Raw genomic sequence first — 16,937 nt, 5'->3', positions numbered from 1 at the left:
CTTTTCAGGTGCCTAAAATGAGAAGAGAGAATCTCCTTCTGGAATTCCAGGAGGCAAAACATAAAATTATCTTCCATCCTGGCCAACCTGGAGTGAGTAGCTTTTTCCTCAAAGGTATAAGAGCAGTATTGGCCATGTCCAGGAAAAACCCATCTCACATGTTTGCTTATTCCCTTGCCAAGCTTGTTACACTTCTCCCTGCTGACAGACCTGGTGACTGACTGGTGGCCCAAAGGGTGGCTTACCTGGAATGACCCAACCACGAGCTCGAAGACCAGCTTAACTTCTGCTTTGAAATTGTCGGGGAAGAAAGCAAACATGATGTAGTGAATGCCAAAGAGAGGGATCAGCAGCAAGGTAGACTTGGCCAGCCTCCTGTTGGAAAGACAAACATGAGTCATAAGGGGAGAGGGAAGAGGAGCTAAAGGGTAAGCTGATGAGAAATCCTGCAGCTGAGCCCTATGCAACCCTGAAACTTTAATTTGCTGCAGTACATATTTGCTGATGACCTGGATCATGATGGTGTAGCGTGTGTCATGCATGTTAAGTGCCTTTGTTTGCCCTTAGGAGCTGTGATATAGGCCACTTACCCTGAGGTCCTGGAACATCCAGCCTTTCAACAGCAGCCTTGAGTGAGGCGCATCAGGAGGCTGCCATTGCCCAGAGGGAAGAAATGTCTGGGGTACAGCGAAACAGAGGGTGTTGAGATAGCTCCTCACAGCCTAACCTCCCCAGGATCCCTCTGACAACCTGGGCTGGGATGCAATGACATGTGGAGGTGGACCCTCAGCTGGGCACAGTCACTGTATGGCAGTTCAGACTAACCAAGGACCATGCTGGGAGCATTTCCACAGGCTTGCTTTCCTCCTCGTTAACAGCTCTCATATAAATATATACGTGCCTCCAGCTAAGGCAGAGTGATCAGCCCTAGATTATTTCTCCTTGGCCCGCAGATTGCAGATGGCTGGTGATTTCAGATGTGGTGACAACATAAAATGTGACATCTTTATTCCTAGTAACTTCAATGGAGGTATTTCTTTCTCCCTTCTCTCTTCTTCCCCTCCCACCGGAGATCTTTTTTCATCTCTACAAGCTAAATCATCATCTAGTGCTGTCTTTGTTTGCTTGGGATTTCTGAAAATTACAGCTTCTGGGAGACAAATGGTATGTTTAGCTCAGAATAATGACAGGCTATCGCACAATGAACGTCTCCAAAGGAGGGGGATGAACAGTATTAGTGCTTGATGGCATCAGGCCGGGTAATCAGAGGTCCAATTAGGAAGAGATGATAATTTATTAAATATAATCATTATTAAAACATAGCTGATGGAAATAAAATGAAATCAAGGGCCTAACGATGCTTATGGGGGTTGGGGCTCTCTTGGTCACCCACATCCTCCTGTGTCCCCCTCTCCCAGAGGCTTCTGGAGGAATTGAAGCTACGGCTGGGATGTTGGAAATACTTGTTCTTCCATCTGCAAACTCTTCACCTCCAAAGTCTCATCAGGCTCAGTCCCCTCAGACCATCTTCATTTATTTGCCATCTGCATGAGCCCACTGGGAAGTGTGATGCGCCAGCTTTATGCAGCTGATGCTCATCACTGTATCTCCCAGCAGACCTTTCCAGTTCTCCCTGGGCCTGGCCCAAAGACAGCTTGATATTAAGGCTGTGTTTGGAGGTTGCGGTTCCCCAGGGACTACCTGCTGGCTGAAAGGCAGCTGGGTGCAACTCATTCCAGGCAAAATGAGTGCCTGTAGGAAGCCGAGGAATTGTCCAGGAATTTGCCTTTCCCACCGCGTGCCTCACTAGCAGGCACATCCCTGCTCATAGTGAGTAGATTCAAAATCTGAATCCTCTTGGATGTCTTGCTCTGCCAGAGGACCGTCACTGTCATTGGTGACCATCCGAGTACCACGTTCCTCGCTCTTAGAAGCAGGTCTGGCAGTGTGACCCGCACTAGTATGTCCCAGCCCTAATTCCCCCAGCTCCTGACATACAAGAAAGCAACTCATTTTTCTGAGCAGATCATAGTTCAGTAAATATCAATATTGGCTTTGCAGAGATATCTCCTCTCTCCCCAATCTTTCAGGAACAGTCAACCTAGAGGAGATCGATGCGATGCTACCTTTGTGTACCGTATTCATAGAGACACTGCTTGCAACCTCCAACGGATTCAAAAATTTTAACTTATCATTGCAGACAACACTGGGGCCTCAGTTATAGCATTTTCCTTGCTGTCTGGACTGTGGCAATGAAAAAGGCATAAATGCCAAACCTTAGGAGCCCCCTCCTCCAGTTTGCACAACACCCCAAACCAGTCTCTTGCTCCCAGCACTAAGCTTCTCCAGAATATTGAGTGATGTTTTAGATCTCAGTTTGGCTTCAAGGCAAAGGCCCAATGGTCTAGCCCTGTGATATTTAAAAGACACCCCCCCCCCCCCCCCCAAACACTGCAATGAGGAAAATCATCTTCCCTAGCCATAGTATAATTTTTCCCAGGTAGCTAAAGCCTGGCTGTGCAGCAGGCAGAACTGCTTGGGAGATTGTCCAAAGCTGGTTAAAGCTACCTGCTGGAAACCATGGTTTCTCAAAAAACTCATTACTTCCACTCCCAGCACAGGGTGCACTTCTTAGACCTATCCTCTCTGACAGATATACATGGTGACAGGTAATTTAGGGAAAACACATCTCCACTAGCCTGCACTGAACCTACTGCTCTCCTTGGGAGTGGATAAGAGTGAACCAACATTTTAGTCATGCTCCTTGAACACATAACGGAAAAGTTACCCAGAAAACTTTGATGATAATATTGATCTATAAACATGTACAGAATAGAAAGGATTAATTTTGCTCAAGATTTCTGTTGCAGAAAACAACTTCTATTTGCCTGAAATATTGCTGTACCATTCTTGCACATGTCTTTGTCATTTCCAGAAAACTGTTTTGGGAGACTTGTTTTCATAGTTTCCAATACATTAAATCCCAGTTCACTGTCTGTAGCATTAATGAGTGAGTCAGCAGCATACCTGAACTTCCAGCCTGCAGCTAAATTGAAACCGGTTGGAATTGAACAATACTGTCAACATGTCAACATGTTATTTTTTTTTATAAAATAAACAAGAGAAGGAGGGAGAAATGCAAATGAGAGACCCCTGATGTTGTTAGGTTAAAACATATTTGTCTCGGATTTGGCAGGAGGAACCCACACATATCATTAAAAGATATGTAAAAGGATCCAGGTACCTACAATTGCAGATCACGTGCCTAATGGCATTTTAAAAAGGGTCTGGACCCCAAATGTCTCTACAGATAGCTGTCTAAACATTAAAAACTTAGGACCACATGAGAACTCCCCTTGGTGGGATCCAGCCTTCAGGTTCGGACACTTAATACTCATTTCCATAGGAAAGTGTGGTGTCTCATGTCCCACTGCAGTCAATACAGTCAATGGAGACTTCCAGATGCCCCAGAGAATCTGTCTGGTGGGTACAAGTCTCCCATAGGTCTGGGGTCCTACGTGCCAGGTGCAGGCAAGTATCTCAAATATCCTAAAGCATCTCATATGGCTTGGACACCTATAAGTGAGCAACTGATTCATGCCCTAATGGAACGGAGATGTTTTTCCAGGTGGAGAAGGAAGGTGAGGAACCGTAGACGTGAAGATCATTTGAACTTCAGCAGTACCTCCTCTTTGGCAGGCCAGCGTGGGGAAGTCCATGTTACTTACTGCCCAGCTATGCTACATTTATTTACAAGGCAAAGAGAGCTTTCCTGGCAGCTCCCACTTCATTGGAAAATGTGAAGTAAAGAGCCCTGAACCGAAAGCTTAGCATGACCTCCAAAATAATCTCGGCATAACCCTTCCGATGCGTGTTGGCAGCACTTATACCGAGATGAATGTGAGCCAACTGCTCCAGGCTGCTGCTTAGTACTAGAACATATTTCAATATGCTGATTTAATCTATGTACCTGGCCAAAGCTGTTGCAATCCTGGGGGTACAAAGATACAATGCCCAATTAGAGATACATAAAGGGAGGTGACAGAAAGTACGGGGTCTGGTAATGTTGGTGTGTTGTGACGACAGAAAAAGAGGTAATTGGCTTCGGCTGCTGCAGGGAGAAGTTAAGGTCAAATACTGGAATTTTCTTTCACAAATTGAGAATTTCTCGAGGCAGATGAATGCATAATTTACCATCGCTAGAGAGAAAGACTCAGTGTCATGGCTGGTCAGTATTTAAGGACCATATTGATAATATGTTCCATCTTGCAGAAAGATGAACTGAACTCAGATTCTTCAGGGTACCTAAGTGCACAGCTCCCTCCAAAGACAGAGAAGATTTATAAACAGTGACCACGTAGACAGTGGACTTTTTTCTTTTCAGTTCTTTTCTAGGACTGTTTCTAGGAAACATTTAATAAATATCCAGGATATTTGAAATGCTGAGCCAGGACAGTGGCAAGAGTCAAAAATAAGCTGGTCTGAACTTTTATTTTATTTGCACTGAAGCCAAAATAAATCCATGCAGATAGACAGATTTCTTGCACTCTTAAAATACAGCAACTAAGATCAGTCTTGGCCACTGAGACAGATGCTGATCTCACTTGTATGTTGTTCATGATAAAAAGCCCCATTAAGGTCAACCTTATATCCCTGGAATAAAAGCATTATGTCAAGCAAAGCTTCTGAGACAGTGCTACCTCTCAACAGTGAAGAGAAATGCATTGAATTAATCCAATCTAGTTTAGGGGTCTGCTTTAGGATAAGGAAAATTTGCCACAGATTCTACTGAATGTACTAATTTTCTAGATCTCTCCTTTGAAAAAGGGAGCTGAGGGTAACTAGTTCAGGAAAAAAGCCCATATCCTGTGAACAGCTACTCTTTGTTCTCCACCAGGGTCCCTTTGCCTTCAGAATCCAATAAATATTGAATATACAAAGAAAAAGCGTATTTTTTTTCCATGATCATTACTGTTGCTCTCACTTCTTCATCGTTAATTCCAGGAGAAGGCCTTCTCACCTGTCTGTTCAAACTGACAGAAAACATGCCCAGCCGTTTTAGCAAATGCCCCATTACCTGATTTCTGATTGATTGGCTTTAATCAATTAACAAATACTTGATTCTGATCAGAGCAGACAGATGCAATAACGAACTAACAGCCAAACAGGTTTCCCCAAACCCATATGATACAGTTGAAAAAGTCTAGGACTTACGAATACTGGCTGGTTTCATTGTGTCCAATGTCTGGGGAATGCAACTTCTGGACTAAGATACGGATGATGCAAATGAAGAGAATGAAGTTCACCTGTTGGGATGGGGAGAAAGGAAACAGAGAGAGAAATTAAAAAAATTAGTTTTTTTCTCTGGTGAAAAGAGCCCATCACTAGAGGGGAATTCCTTTCACTGCAATACTTTTGCCATGGAGCAAGCTGTTGTTAAAAAGCCATGAGCAGAGAACCCCGCTCTGCGAGCACATAGTAAACCGACACAGGATGGCAGCCATCTTGGGCCTGACATCAGCCTGCTTGGGACTTTGTGTCATACATCCCAAGTATGATGATGTCAAACCCATAGAGCACAGCTATGCACGACGTCCTGCTGCGCGGGGGAGTGCCGACGACAGGGTGGGAAAAGAGCCGTGGGAGTTAGCGGAGCGACGGACGTCAAAGCCCTCGGGAGACGGTGACATGGGACCGGCTGCTGAGCATGTCAAAGACTGAGGCGGTGAGCCAAGGAAACCAAAACAAAACACAAAGCAGTATTCACTCAAGCAGGCCTCTACTCAATGCTATTGGGCATGTCTTCTCTGGAGAGAAGCCGGAGACCTTGTATAGCAAGGGATAGACCTCACCGACACAGTGGAAAACATTCTCTCCTAGGACATTAGACCAGAGGAGTCTAGCTAATATCTAGATTTTAGATGGTGCTTTTCACTCAGAAAATCTCAAAGTGCTCCACCAACATACTCAACCAATGTTAACCTTATTTAATAGCAAAGGTGTAGAGCTAGGAATGGCAATTTCCTAGTGGCATGTAGTAGATGGCATGAATTGAATGCAAATCTACTTGCTTTTGAGGTCCTGTCCATTGAATGATTGCTGTTATTCATGCAAGGTATACAATAGAAAAGCGATGACAGATCTCTGTGGACTTAGTTTAGTTTTAGTTTGGCACACAACCTCTTTCTTGATCCTTTCATGGTTAGCGAATGCGCAAATGATTCTGCTTTTTAGCGACTCAACAGCTGGAAGGGATTGTGTTAACCAGCCAATCTGATTTCCTGCAAAAACAGATTGTAAAATTTCCTCCAGCAATTCCTACATTTATCTCAACAACAGGTGAATAAAGTAGACTGAAGCACATCTCTCAATTAGACACTCACTCTTTTTTCAAAGGCTGTGAGTGATTGGAAATTAATTGTATTTCTTGGTTATGATGCATTACTTAAATCACTTTTTATCTATCCCATGCCATTTATAATAGTTTCTGTTCATATTTATTTGCTTATAAAAGTGGTTTGCCTCTGACTTGGTGGCAAGTAAAATTTATCAGTTCAAACCAGTATTATCTAGACCAATTACTCTAATGAGCATTGATAGCACACAAGCTGCAGCACTGAAGGTAAGATCAGAGCAGTTAAATACTGACTGTGTTGGCTCGTAGTGGTCAAGAGCAAACATGGACACAGGGCAGTGGTGAGTCAGGTGGAGTGTGACTTACAGGCTTAGTACAGCCTTAGCATTGCATGATAAAAGGTACGGTTATCAGGCTACTGAAGAAGTTGCTTATTTTTCAACCTAGAGTATAATGAAAGGCACTTGATCTGTTCCCAGTGTTTAATACCTAATATATCTTATATAAGTTATATATCTTATATATCTTATATAACTTATGTATCTTATATATATATTTCTTCCTTCTATTGAGGTCTATGCTTTATTCCCATGGATATGGAGGAAATGTTGCATTCCTCCCTGAAGAAACTTGCTGTTCATCAGATAGCGGTTATCATGCCCTTCCTTTGTGACAGATTTATATGATATCTGCGGAAGGAAAATCAGAAATTGCTGGGAAAATTTTGTCCGGCAATGAGGAAATGATTTATTGGCCAAAAGAAAATACAGACTCATTGATCTGAGGAGAATAGGGTGTATTTCTTGACCAAAAGTTTATCTCGGGAAAGGGAAAATACTATCTGTAGCTTTCTATGATGATATAAATATTTTGAGATGTGTCATCTAAGTATTGTATTTCTTTTCAGTGAGGTGAACAGAGTAAGATGTAATTATTCAAACTGTTTCAGTTTGGAATCCCTGTATGACAAATACTACAGAAAAAAAGTCTTCTTGTAAAGGTCATAATGTACGTGGAATAAGAAGAATGTATGTCTAAGAAAAGATTTCTGTTTAAAAGAGATATATTTGGTTTGATTTCTGTTGCATTCTTTTTCTTCCTTTCCCACATACTTGACTTCATTTAAGAAAACTCAAAGCTAAGTTTAACTCAAGTTCATTTGATTTTAACTTTTGGCTTGATACCTGACAGAGAAAACACGTAATATTCAACAAGGCTGGAAGGACTCAAGAGTTCCTCAGAAGCGTCATGGTTTCTGTGGTCAGAATTGATCATATCCAGAGAACTAAGAAGTCAAGCACTTCTGTTGATTTATCTGGAAAGTAGCCAAGCTTCTCAAGAACTTACTTGAAAAACACACAGCTGGAATCCAACTTTGTGCTGGACGCTATAACAAGAGGCAAATATCTGAGGGAATTCATCTAACCTCTTCTTACCTAGGTAGAAATTTATGGTAGGACTCATCCCATTTTAATTTATAGTGTTGACATCTACAACTGAACAAGTCATCCTGGGCTCTGCATATGGTCAGCTCAGAGAAACAAAAACATTCATGGCACAATTAATCTGATCTAATTTAGACATCCACTGATTCATTAGACAAGATGAGCCTTTCCTGGGTCTCTAACCATGTTCCTCAACCTCCACTGGCTACACACACCCATGGCTACCGCACCAGAGTGCCCAGGGTGACTAGCTGAGATGGAGGTGGTCAAAGTTAAATCAAATGAGCTCCACCTTGGTCGCTTAGTCAATCAAACTCTTCCCATGGTCAATGCTTAGAGGTAAAGATGCTTATCTGGAGGGTGAACTTCCTCATCCTAAGACAGACATTCAATATACAGTGGGATTTTATCTGTCAGTGCATTTTCCACGGACATTTACAGAACACTTCTCAACACCCCCTCACCCCCACGCTTAGTATTAAAGATGGCTTTGCAGCCAGCAGAATGTGCTGATACTTTACCAAAATAGACACCAAAATAGGAGTTTTAATGATCCACCAGAATGGGGATTCCACTACTTCCTCCCAGCACCTAAAAAGAAACAAAACCAGACTTAAAACACCAAGCAAAGCGAGCAAGGAGCTATGTAACCTTCCCAGGTACTTGGTTTCCCTAAGTGCTACAGATAGTTACGCTAGGTCATGTGAAGAGGGCTAAACCTGGTGTGCATGAACTGGGAAGGGCTAAAGACTTGCTTTGCAGTGGCTTTGAGCACTGGTAGGCACCAGTTGCCCCAGATATAACGCTCTGAGCTCTTCGCCCCTTGGTAATGGAATGGGCTGGAGGATGTTACGTCAGGGTGAATGTGGGGGAGGATGGTGATTCACTTAATTTCTCCTACGCTGAGGTCTGCTACAAGGAAATGCTGCCAAAATCACAGATTCATGAAGCCTCCAATGCTATCCACTATCATGGATGAGGGTTTTGTTAAGCACAGAGCAATTGGCACCATCAGAAACAAAACCAACCATGCCCTTCTGAAAAAGATGATAGACAGCCTATGGTGGGATTAGTCCGACTAAATCTAGCTAGCTGCATCTGAGCTATGGATCTAGTCAGAAATGTCCATAGGGTCCAGGGCGTGATTTATTTCACCCTGAAGTCAGAATTGTCTGCAAACCACACCACTCACCTAGGTCATCTGGAACTATATTTTAAAGCCAACAAGGAAATGACAGAATAGGAATGACGTGGAAACGAGTAATATTGCTTGGGACACATTTATCTGGAGACTTCACAAGAGTCAGGTGATAGAAGGTGCATTTTTAGCAGAGCATTAATGAAAATTGGTCTGCTTTCATGTAGAAATAGATTAGTGAAACCTACTGTAGACAATTTCACCTGGATTCAGCTCATCTAATTAAAAATGTTGACAGCGCAGGTACCAGTAGATGAAGAGAGGCACATTTAGGGCACAGTTCCTGAGACCTATTTTAGGCATCAGCTTTAGGATGAAAAGAATTGCACTCCGTGGACTACACTGACTAAATCTCCACTAGCTGTAAAAGGAGACTAGAACAAATTGCTCACATACAGATGCTTATACTTAGTCAGGTGCATGTTGCCCTTTCATTTAGAATTAAAGTGGCCCTAATTATGTCTAGTGTACTTAATTTTTAAAATAAATTCAGGCACTCTGAATGAAGGTCACTTTAATTTGGAGTTAGAATGTTTAAATAGAGGTTTAATGTTGTTTAACCAATCTTACATAATTAGGTTTTATTTAATCTGGATTATTTTCCTGTAATTTTTCTCTGCAGGTAATTTTAGTATGCAAAAAAAAAATGGTGTGTTATTAGCATATCCTCTAAATTCACACTCTGTTTTATTTGGCACAAAAATGTAGAGCTTTAAAGCCTCCAGAAAATGCAAAGAAGTCTGTATTTTTATTAAGAACTGCTGGAGCTGAGTGGGAATATATAGTAAGAAGAATTGGTATTCAGACTGGTTAAATCCTTTGGTCTCTATCTCATTGTAGAGGCTATTTATTAACAGAGTAAATAAGGTCAGTTTTATGCAGATAGAGTGAAACCATAAAAGAAGTCAGTAGCCCTCAGGAAATGTGTTAGCATGACTATAAATCAAAAAAGGAATGAGAAATCTGAGCTGCTTCTCTTACTGAAATAAGGACAAATCAGGACACAGTTGGAGAGGGAGAATGCATAGGAGAAAATGGAGTTAACCATATGCTGCAAATGCAAGAAGCGAGGGCATGCACAGTGAGTACATAATAAGCACCTGATTCTGTAACTCTCCGGAGTGTTTTCTCATAAAAGCCTTTCCAATTACTATAGTTTAACTGCTCGAGTAAAAGCATGAAGGAGGATTGCAGGATCAGATCCTATTTACTTGCATATATCCTTGGAAAGCTCTGATATTTGCCTCATTTACTTAGCTGTATTCTATCTGCTTCTTACATAAAATATCAAAGGCTGCTGCTAGGTTAAAGAGGATGAAGAACAGATACTAAGATCTGCCTGGGGAAAAAAAAGAAAAAAAAGAGCTTTTAGACTTTTTCTGTGGGAGAGCTAATGGGTGCGTTTACTAAGTATCTGCTGCATAAGCATATTTAGGGTCAATTCTGCAGGATGCAAAGCTCTGCTCTGAGGACAGGGCAGCTGCACAGCTGGGATCTTTGTTATACACAGGATCACAGGGCCAAATGCGACCATCAGGGTCTGTTCACAAATTCCCTGCAAATATCCTGACCAAGGGATTGGGAAACAAAGAGGGTGAGTGACCGGCCTACGTTGACATAAACTTTGTGTCTTCAGGGAGACCTTGGAGCTTCTCCCGGTTCATGGTGGCAGGGGAAAGCCTCCGCTCTGCTCTGGGGTTAGAGCGGGATGGCTGGGTTACTAAAACTGCAGGGCTTTCTTTGGAGATAAAGGAAGGAAGAATTATGAAGGAAAGATAATTGAGTCCACAGGCTTACCCAACATCGAAAAAGTAAATCCTGACAATGGTCCAAGCAGTGATAAACACGGAAGGGGCACCTGATAAGAGAAGAGATGGTGTCACTGTCAGAAATCATTATCAATGTTTTCAGGGCTGTTCTCCCCCACTCTCCATCTCTCCCAAGTGACTGAGGTGATGCCTTCCCTCAAGAGTGGGCAAATCCTTCACATTTTCAGTGCTCACATGCCAAACAAGCAACACGTTGCCTTTCCCACTGGCCATGTAAGATGAGTTTCCCATAACAGCTCCCTAGCAGACTTATCTTCCTGTTGCAGTGCCTACAAAAAAACTTCTGCTGGTGAAAAGCAAGGAATAGGAATCACTTTAGACATCTACAGTGTGGACACCTGTATCTAAGCCAGTCACCACAGGCTCTTTTTAGCATCCATGGGGAGAAATATGTACTTCTAACACACAGGTCATCTGAGCTACTTTAGATGTTTGCTTTAGGACAAGAAATATGCCCTTAGACTCCCATGACTGTATTGCCTGGATCTCCACTGACTCTAAGGGGAGCCTGGAGGGACAAATTCACATGTAGATGTCTGTAGTTGGCCAGATGAACCTGCCTCTGCTCCTCACTCCATGATCTTCTGCCTGACTAGGGTGGTCTTGTTCCATCCTTGTGGCACTTCTTTTCTCTGTCTCTTGTCTTTGATTAGATTTACATTGGAAATACTCCACAAAGGACACGTCGCTTTGTTCTGCATTAGTCACAGTATTGTGTAGTGTTTATTACTAGTGATTAGCAAGTGCAATGGTAATAAAAACAGTAAGAACTGTAATGAGTGCGTCCAAATTATTAATTCCTGCATGATCCATTTCAGATCCATCACTGATGTTTTTGCAAATGATGGATGACTGAAAGGCCAAAAGATCCTTCAAGCACCTGTCATTTTCTTGAATTGCCCTTCCTCACCCAAGCAACCTCAGAATACATTACTAGTGCAAGAGATTTCCTTTGATTTAAAATCATTAGCTTCATATGTTTTTCTTTAAAATCCGCCAGCTCTACTGTGCTGAAAAAAGGATATCTATGCACAAGGCAGGTTTAAAGAAGGTCTGACCTGATTAACTGCATCTGAAACAAGGCCTGCTAACATCATCTCTTCTTATGCTTATAGCACACAGAATTGTCTCTCTTCTGCAGTGTGAACCCAAGCGTAACTCCTGTCACTTTCGATGGAAGTTACTCCATGGCTAACTGATCAAATCCTGAGTCCAGGCATACCCCTGCACATGACACAATTCTATTTTTTTCTTTCCTTTTCAAGATTCTTCCCCGCTCTAATTATTTCTCAGTTTCAGCTATCAAGAGCATGCAATAGAAAGCCATTTTGCTTACTTATACATAAATCTTCAGCTAAATGGCTTAAAGGGGAAAAGAGACCTCTGTTTCCTCTTTGGAGAAAGGACAGAAGTTGATCTGGTAGGATTAATTTGCATAAGTTAGCAATTCAGCTCTGACTTACTTTGTGAAGAGTTTAATTCTATCTCCCTTGGCATTTTTCTTATTTTATTTTATTTTATTTTATTTTATTTTATTTTATTTTATTTTATGTGTTTGAGACTAGATTCACATTAAAGCTGGAGAAATCACGAATGCAGTAAGCACAGGGTTATCAGCATTAGCACACAGATGATGGGATCTCAGGATAGCTAGCTAGCCTGAATTCAGTAAGACAAGGAGAGAGTGACAGACTGCAGTGTCTGGTTCAGTCTAGGAGTCCTGCTTTGCTGGGATCCATCCTTACAGTTTAAGGTCAATGCATGATATCAATTTTGGGATCCCAGTCAGGATCAAAGGACTAAATGACTATAAAGGTGACGAGGAGTTTCAGGCCCACAGTCCTTAAAGACACTGAGGTGCTCAACTATCAATTAACCTAGCACAAAGAAAGTTCTTAAATACCTTTGAAGATTTAGGCTAATGCTGTTAAACCCCTCTGGCTATCACTTGATCTTGCTCACGGTTGCACTAACAACTCTTGGCAGCAAGGTAACGTGGATACTACATCTCTGCCCTGTCTGAGCCCCTAGGTTTGCGGATTAATTTGCTGTTAAAAATGCCTGTCGGGATCACCTGTTGGCATTCAGTTTTGAGAAGATGCGTACCCCAGCCAATCAAGATGTACCACCAGAAATACTTCCTCTCTGAAAAGAAGGAGATGACCAACAGCGTGTGAAGATACAACCCCTCCACCAGGAGCCAGAAGAAGTTGGCCATGACGCAGTACTGGAAGAAAACCATCATGGCTTTGCAGCCTACCTGGAAGAGAAGAAACAAACAGTGGTGAACTGCAGCGTGTTTCCATAGTAAACACACTGAATTACCAGTAAACCTTGCTCTGCATGTATCTTTGGGATTGCTTTTTGCAGCACCTGAAGCCCTTACGGAATGAACTCTATGATAAAAAGCCAAAAGCCCTACCAACCTCGCTTGGGGTGGACAAGCTTGACACACGTTAACCCCTGCATGGAGAGTGCAGCGTGCATCCTTGAGAAAGCCAGCTCGGGTCTGGATGCCGTTTGGCTGTGTGAGCCTGGAGATGCACTCAAGCTTGGAAACCCTGCTGAGCAGTGACAAACTGATACGCTGGACCATGATCGCTCCCAGCGTGGTGCTGCTCTCTGTGGGTGTTGGATGTACATCTGTGGGAAGCTGGTTTAGTGGCGGAGAGGGTACCAGAAGGTCCTGCCCTGATGTGCAGTCACCAGCCTCTCTGCTCTGCCAGGCGTGGGCTCGTGGGGCTGAGCTGTGGAGCAAACTGTTGCACTGGTTCAGAAGAACCCTCCAAAAAGGTGCTCCTTTGAACTGAGACCAACTCAGCGACTGGTTTCTGGTACAGCCAATGCACAATTGGTTCGCCGTGATGGAAGTGATCTGCACTGGAGTGTAAACAAGAATGGGTGGGAATTTCTTACGCTATTTTTGGCACTAAAGTCAGCATCCTGAGGAACGATACTCTGAGGGACTTGGGCATCACGGTTCCCTCATCATTCTCTGTGGGGCTGCCTGCTATCATTACCTGGCTCCCTAAACACAAAGAAATGAAGCCTCTGACTTGAACGAACTGAATCCCCAGGATTAAAAAAAAAAAAAGGTCTGTTAATTAGCCCTTGAAAGCAAAGTGCAATTGTAATCACTCCATGGCCTGGTAGATACTGCAAAAACTCAAGGAGTTTGAGACAGGGGTTTGAAGAAAGCCGAGTCTACAAAGAATTGTGAATACTCAGGAGAAGAAGGAGTGGGATATATATTTTTAAAATAAAGAAAAGAATAAGAAGGAGAAGCAGGGTAAACACTAATAAGCATGGACAGATTTGATTGCATTGGAAGGGGAGAGAGTTGAAAAGGGAAGGAGGATTGTTTTTCTTTCAGAAATGAATAATTAAACACAGTATCTTGCTGTGTGAAGATTTCACTGCAGCACAGGTAATGGGAACAGTCACCTTACAAAAGAAAAAAAAAAAAGGGAAATTTCTCTCTGACACTTAGGGACCAAGCCCACTGCAAAACACCTGAATGTAGAAATCAGCTGCCCAAAGAAGTATGTCACCTCTGGCCATTGCCCCAGCATGTGATGTATCAGGTCCAGCTGCAGCTTTACAGGACATCATTGGTTGCATCATTACACACATCCACGCTGCCTAAGCATCCTTGAGACGTTGATTTGGCAACACCCTTGCTGCCTTTGGTGAGTCTGCCTGGGTAATACCCTGCACTTATTGGGGCAAGGGCATGAGACTCTGGCTGCTAGCTCTCTTTGGTTAGTGGCTCTTCCCTGCTGCTCTGCATGTGCAATATGTTGAATTTAGAGTAATAATTGATTTGCACCAGTGACAAGCTCACACTTCCCCCCCCCCTTATCCTGCTGAGAACAGTTGCTATGAAACACACTGGTTAAAAAGAGAAGTGTGGAAAGTGTTTTCTCGATGCCACATGTTTTAGAGAGGGACTTGTCCCCACCGATCGCTCCAAATTAATTCAACCCTCCCCTAGCACCCGCCAGTATGTCACACTGGGGACCCTCACGGGCTCCTGCTAATCAATTTATATGCACATCAGCTCGCTCCTGTGAGGCAGATGGCATAAGCAGAGACTTGCTGCGGGGTAGTGATGAGGGAAGGTGGATGCAGTTAACTCCCAGGGAGGGAAGATGACACAGAGCTGAGTTGACAAGGGCTGGGGATGCAGCAGCGTCTTCCCTATGGCATCCCTATGCTCTTTGTTTCTCCCTGCTATTGTGTGCATATGGCTGCGTGACATTGGCACACCTCATTTCTTTTGCCCAAAGCCTGAGTGCCTGCTTGGCGTGGCTGCAGCCAGTGGGGATTTGTTGGTGTGAGTGTACTCAGCCCTACTGGGGCTACTGAATTCGTCTATGGTTTCACTCTATCAGTATTTGGCCCTAACTCAGCAGCTCACAGGTGAGACGCGAGGTGTAAGGGAGCAGTTTTGATGCATCTCAACCACGTGCTTTGGATTCGCTTTGGGGATTGAACATTGGGGAATCCTTTCTGGATGGCTGCATTGAAGCTATGGCAGAGGCATGAGGCTGGAGCACATCACAAGGAACTGCAATACTTTACAGCACCAGGAAAGGCTGCTCACAAAAAGCGCATGTGATTTCTGCTTAACAGAGGTTCTCAGGCAGGGATCCCCAGCCTGAGTTTGCAGAGCTACTGCGGTCACAGAAAAGAAGCCGTGTTGAACTCAGGCTGTGGCAGCAGAAGCCCCAGATCTGGGTGCCCAAATCCATCACCACTTCTCCTGGTATTGGCAACCGTTGCTTTTGTGGTCGTCTCTGGCCCTACCTCCTTCCCTAACGTGGTGGTGGCTTGTTACAGACCTGAGGTGGATCATGCACATGGGCAGCAGCAGGGTTTTGGTAACTTCTTCTCTGGGGGACCTGTAGCAGATGAGTTCTTTGTTCCATGCTGAGGGATATTTGGCTATTTGAGCAGGTGCTACCACCCCAGGCATTTTTTGCTTTACCTGGAGAAAAGATATTTTTATGCATCATTTTGAGCACCCAGCAATAATGTATTGCAGCCACGGATCCCCTGCGGCATGGGGATGTCCTGCACTGGAACAGATCTGGGTGCACTGTCCTGTCTTACAAAATAAATCATGGTATTTTCTTGCTACCTGGGCTTCTTGATACTGTTGCCTAAGCTGGGTAAGTTTAAAACAGAGCAAATACTTCTATGAGAGATGCAGTTTTACTGTTGACTGTGGTGTTGTTTTTCCACTGAATCCTCTTTGACAGCCAACTTGGCAACACGTTTGGAAAACAGCCCTTCCTGGCTTTTGAGAGAGCTTAGTACATGGCAGCACTTGGTAATGGGTCTCTACCTTCCTGATCGATTGGATTCAGCCTCAGAATGGCTGTTATAAAGCTGGGAAATAAAAACCACATTTATAAAAGATGCTTTACCCTTTAGATGACAGACACTAGGCAGAGATGAGTTATTACATCTCACAGAAGACTTTTTTCATAAAGAGCAGACCTCATGATGTGTCAGTGTTGAAAGACTAACACCAGCTATGTTTAGAAAAGACATTTTCAGCAGGAAACACAGCATTACAGCACTGCTTTTTTCTATTCTCTCCCCTTCCACTCTCTCATTTACAACAGTTTATTTCCCTCTCTTTCTTCAGGGATCTTGCCCTGCTCATGTCCACATGAGGTGTTGCAGTGAGATGGTCTTCCTTGGCTTTGCAGATGGCACATCTACCCAAGTAGCTCCTCTCTGCTTCCCCTCTTTGGGACTGCATTAGACATGGGCCGTTTACTTTTCCAGTGAAGGTCTCCTCCCTTTCCACAAGCACTGCCAGTGACTCACCACTGAGACGGATTCTGCCTCCAGCCAATGAAGCACAGAAACCTCTTCCATCCCAGCAAACACTTTTGTGCTTCGCTTTAAAATCTTCATAATCAATAAGAAAATTTAATCTTGATTATTGTAGAAGTTCACTTGAGGATGAGACGAGGCATGTCTTAGACCTACTGTATGGGCCAACCCTTCCTTGCCTTAGTGTGCCCAACCATCTATGCTGTACACATCTACATTTACAACTGTTTAACTGTGGACTATCTGAAAAGGAGACACTG

At 43.4% G+C, this 16,937-nt stretch overlaps 1 protein-coding gene across 1 annotated transcript in view; it reads right to left on the bottom strand.

The window, feature by feature from the left end:
• LOC128151064 (vasoactive intestinal polypeptide receptor) overlaps positions 1 to 16,937 on the bottom strand; it is a 122,012-nt gene that overhangs the window by 9,588 nt on the left and 95,487 nt on the right. Inside the window, exons 7-11 of the mRNA XM_052808067.1 lie at positions 12,934 to 13,087; positions 10,796 to 10,856; positions 8,322 to 8,391; positions 5,215 to 5,306; positions 246 to 375 (exon numbers count right to left, since the gene is read on the bottom strand). Coding sequence (XP_052664027.1) covers positions 246 to 375; positions 5,215 to 5,306; positions 8,322 to 8,391; positions 10,796 to 10,856; positions 12,934 to 13,087 — 507 coding nt within the window. The remainder of the gene's footprint in view (positions 1 to 245; positions 376 to 5,214; positions 5,307 to 8,321; positions 8,392 to 10,795; positions 10,857 to 12,933; positions 13,088 to 16,937) is intronic.

The sequence above is a fragment of the Harpia harpyja genome, chromosome 1, assembly GCF_026419915.1.
Source record: "Harpia harpyja isolate bHarHar1 chromosome 1, bHarHar1 primary haplotype, whole genome shotgun sequence".
NCBI lineage: Eukaryota > Metazoa > Chordata > Aves > Accipitriformes > Accipitridae > Harpia > Harpia harpyja.
This window is presented reverse-complemented; position numbering and strand designations above follow the sequence as displayed.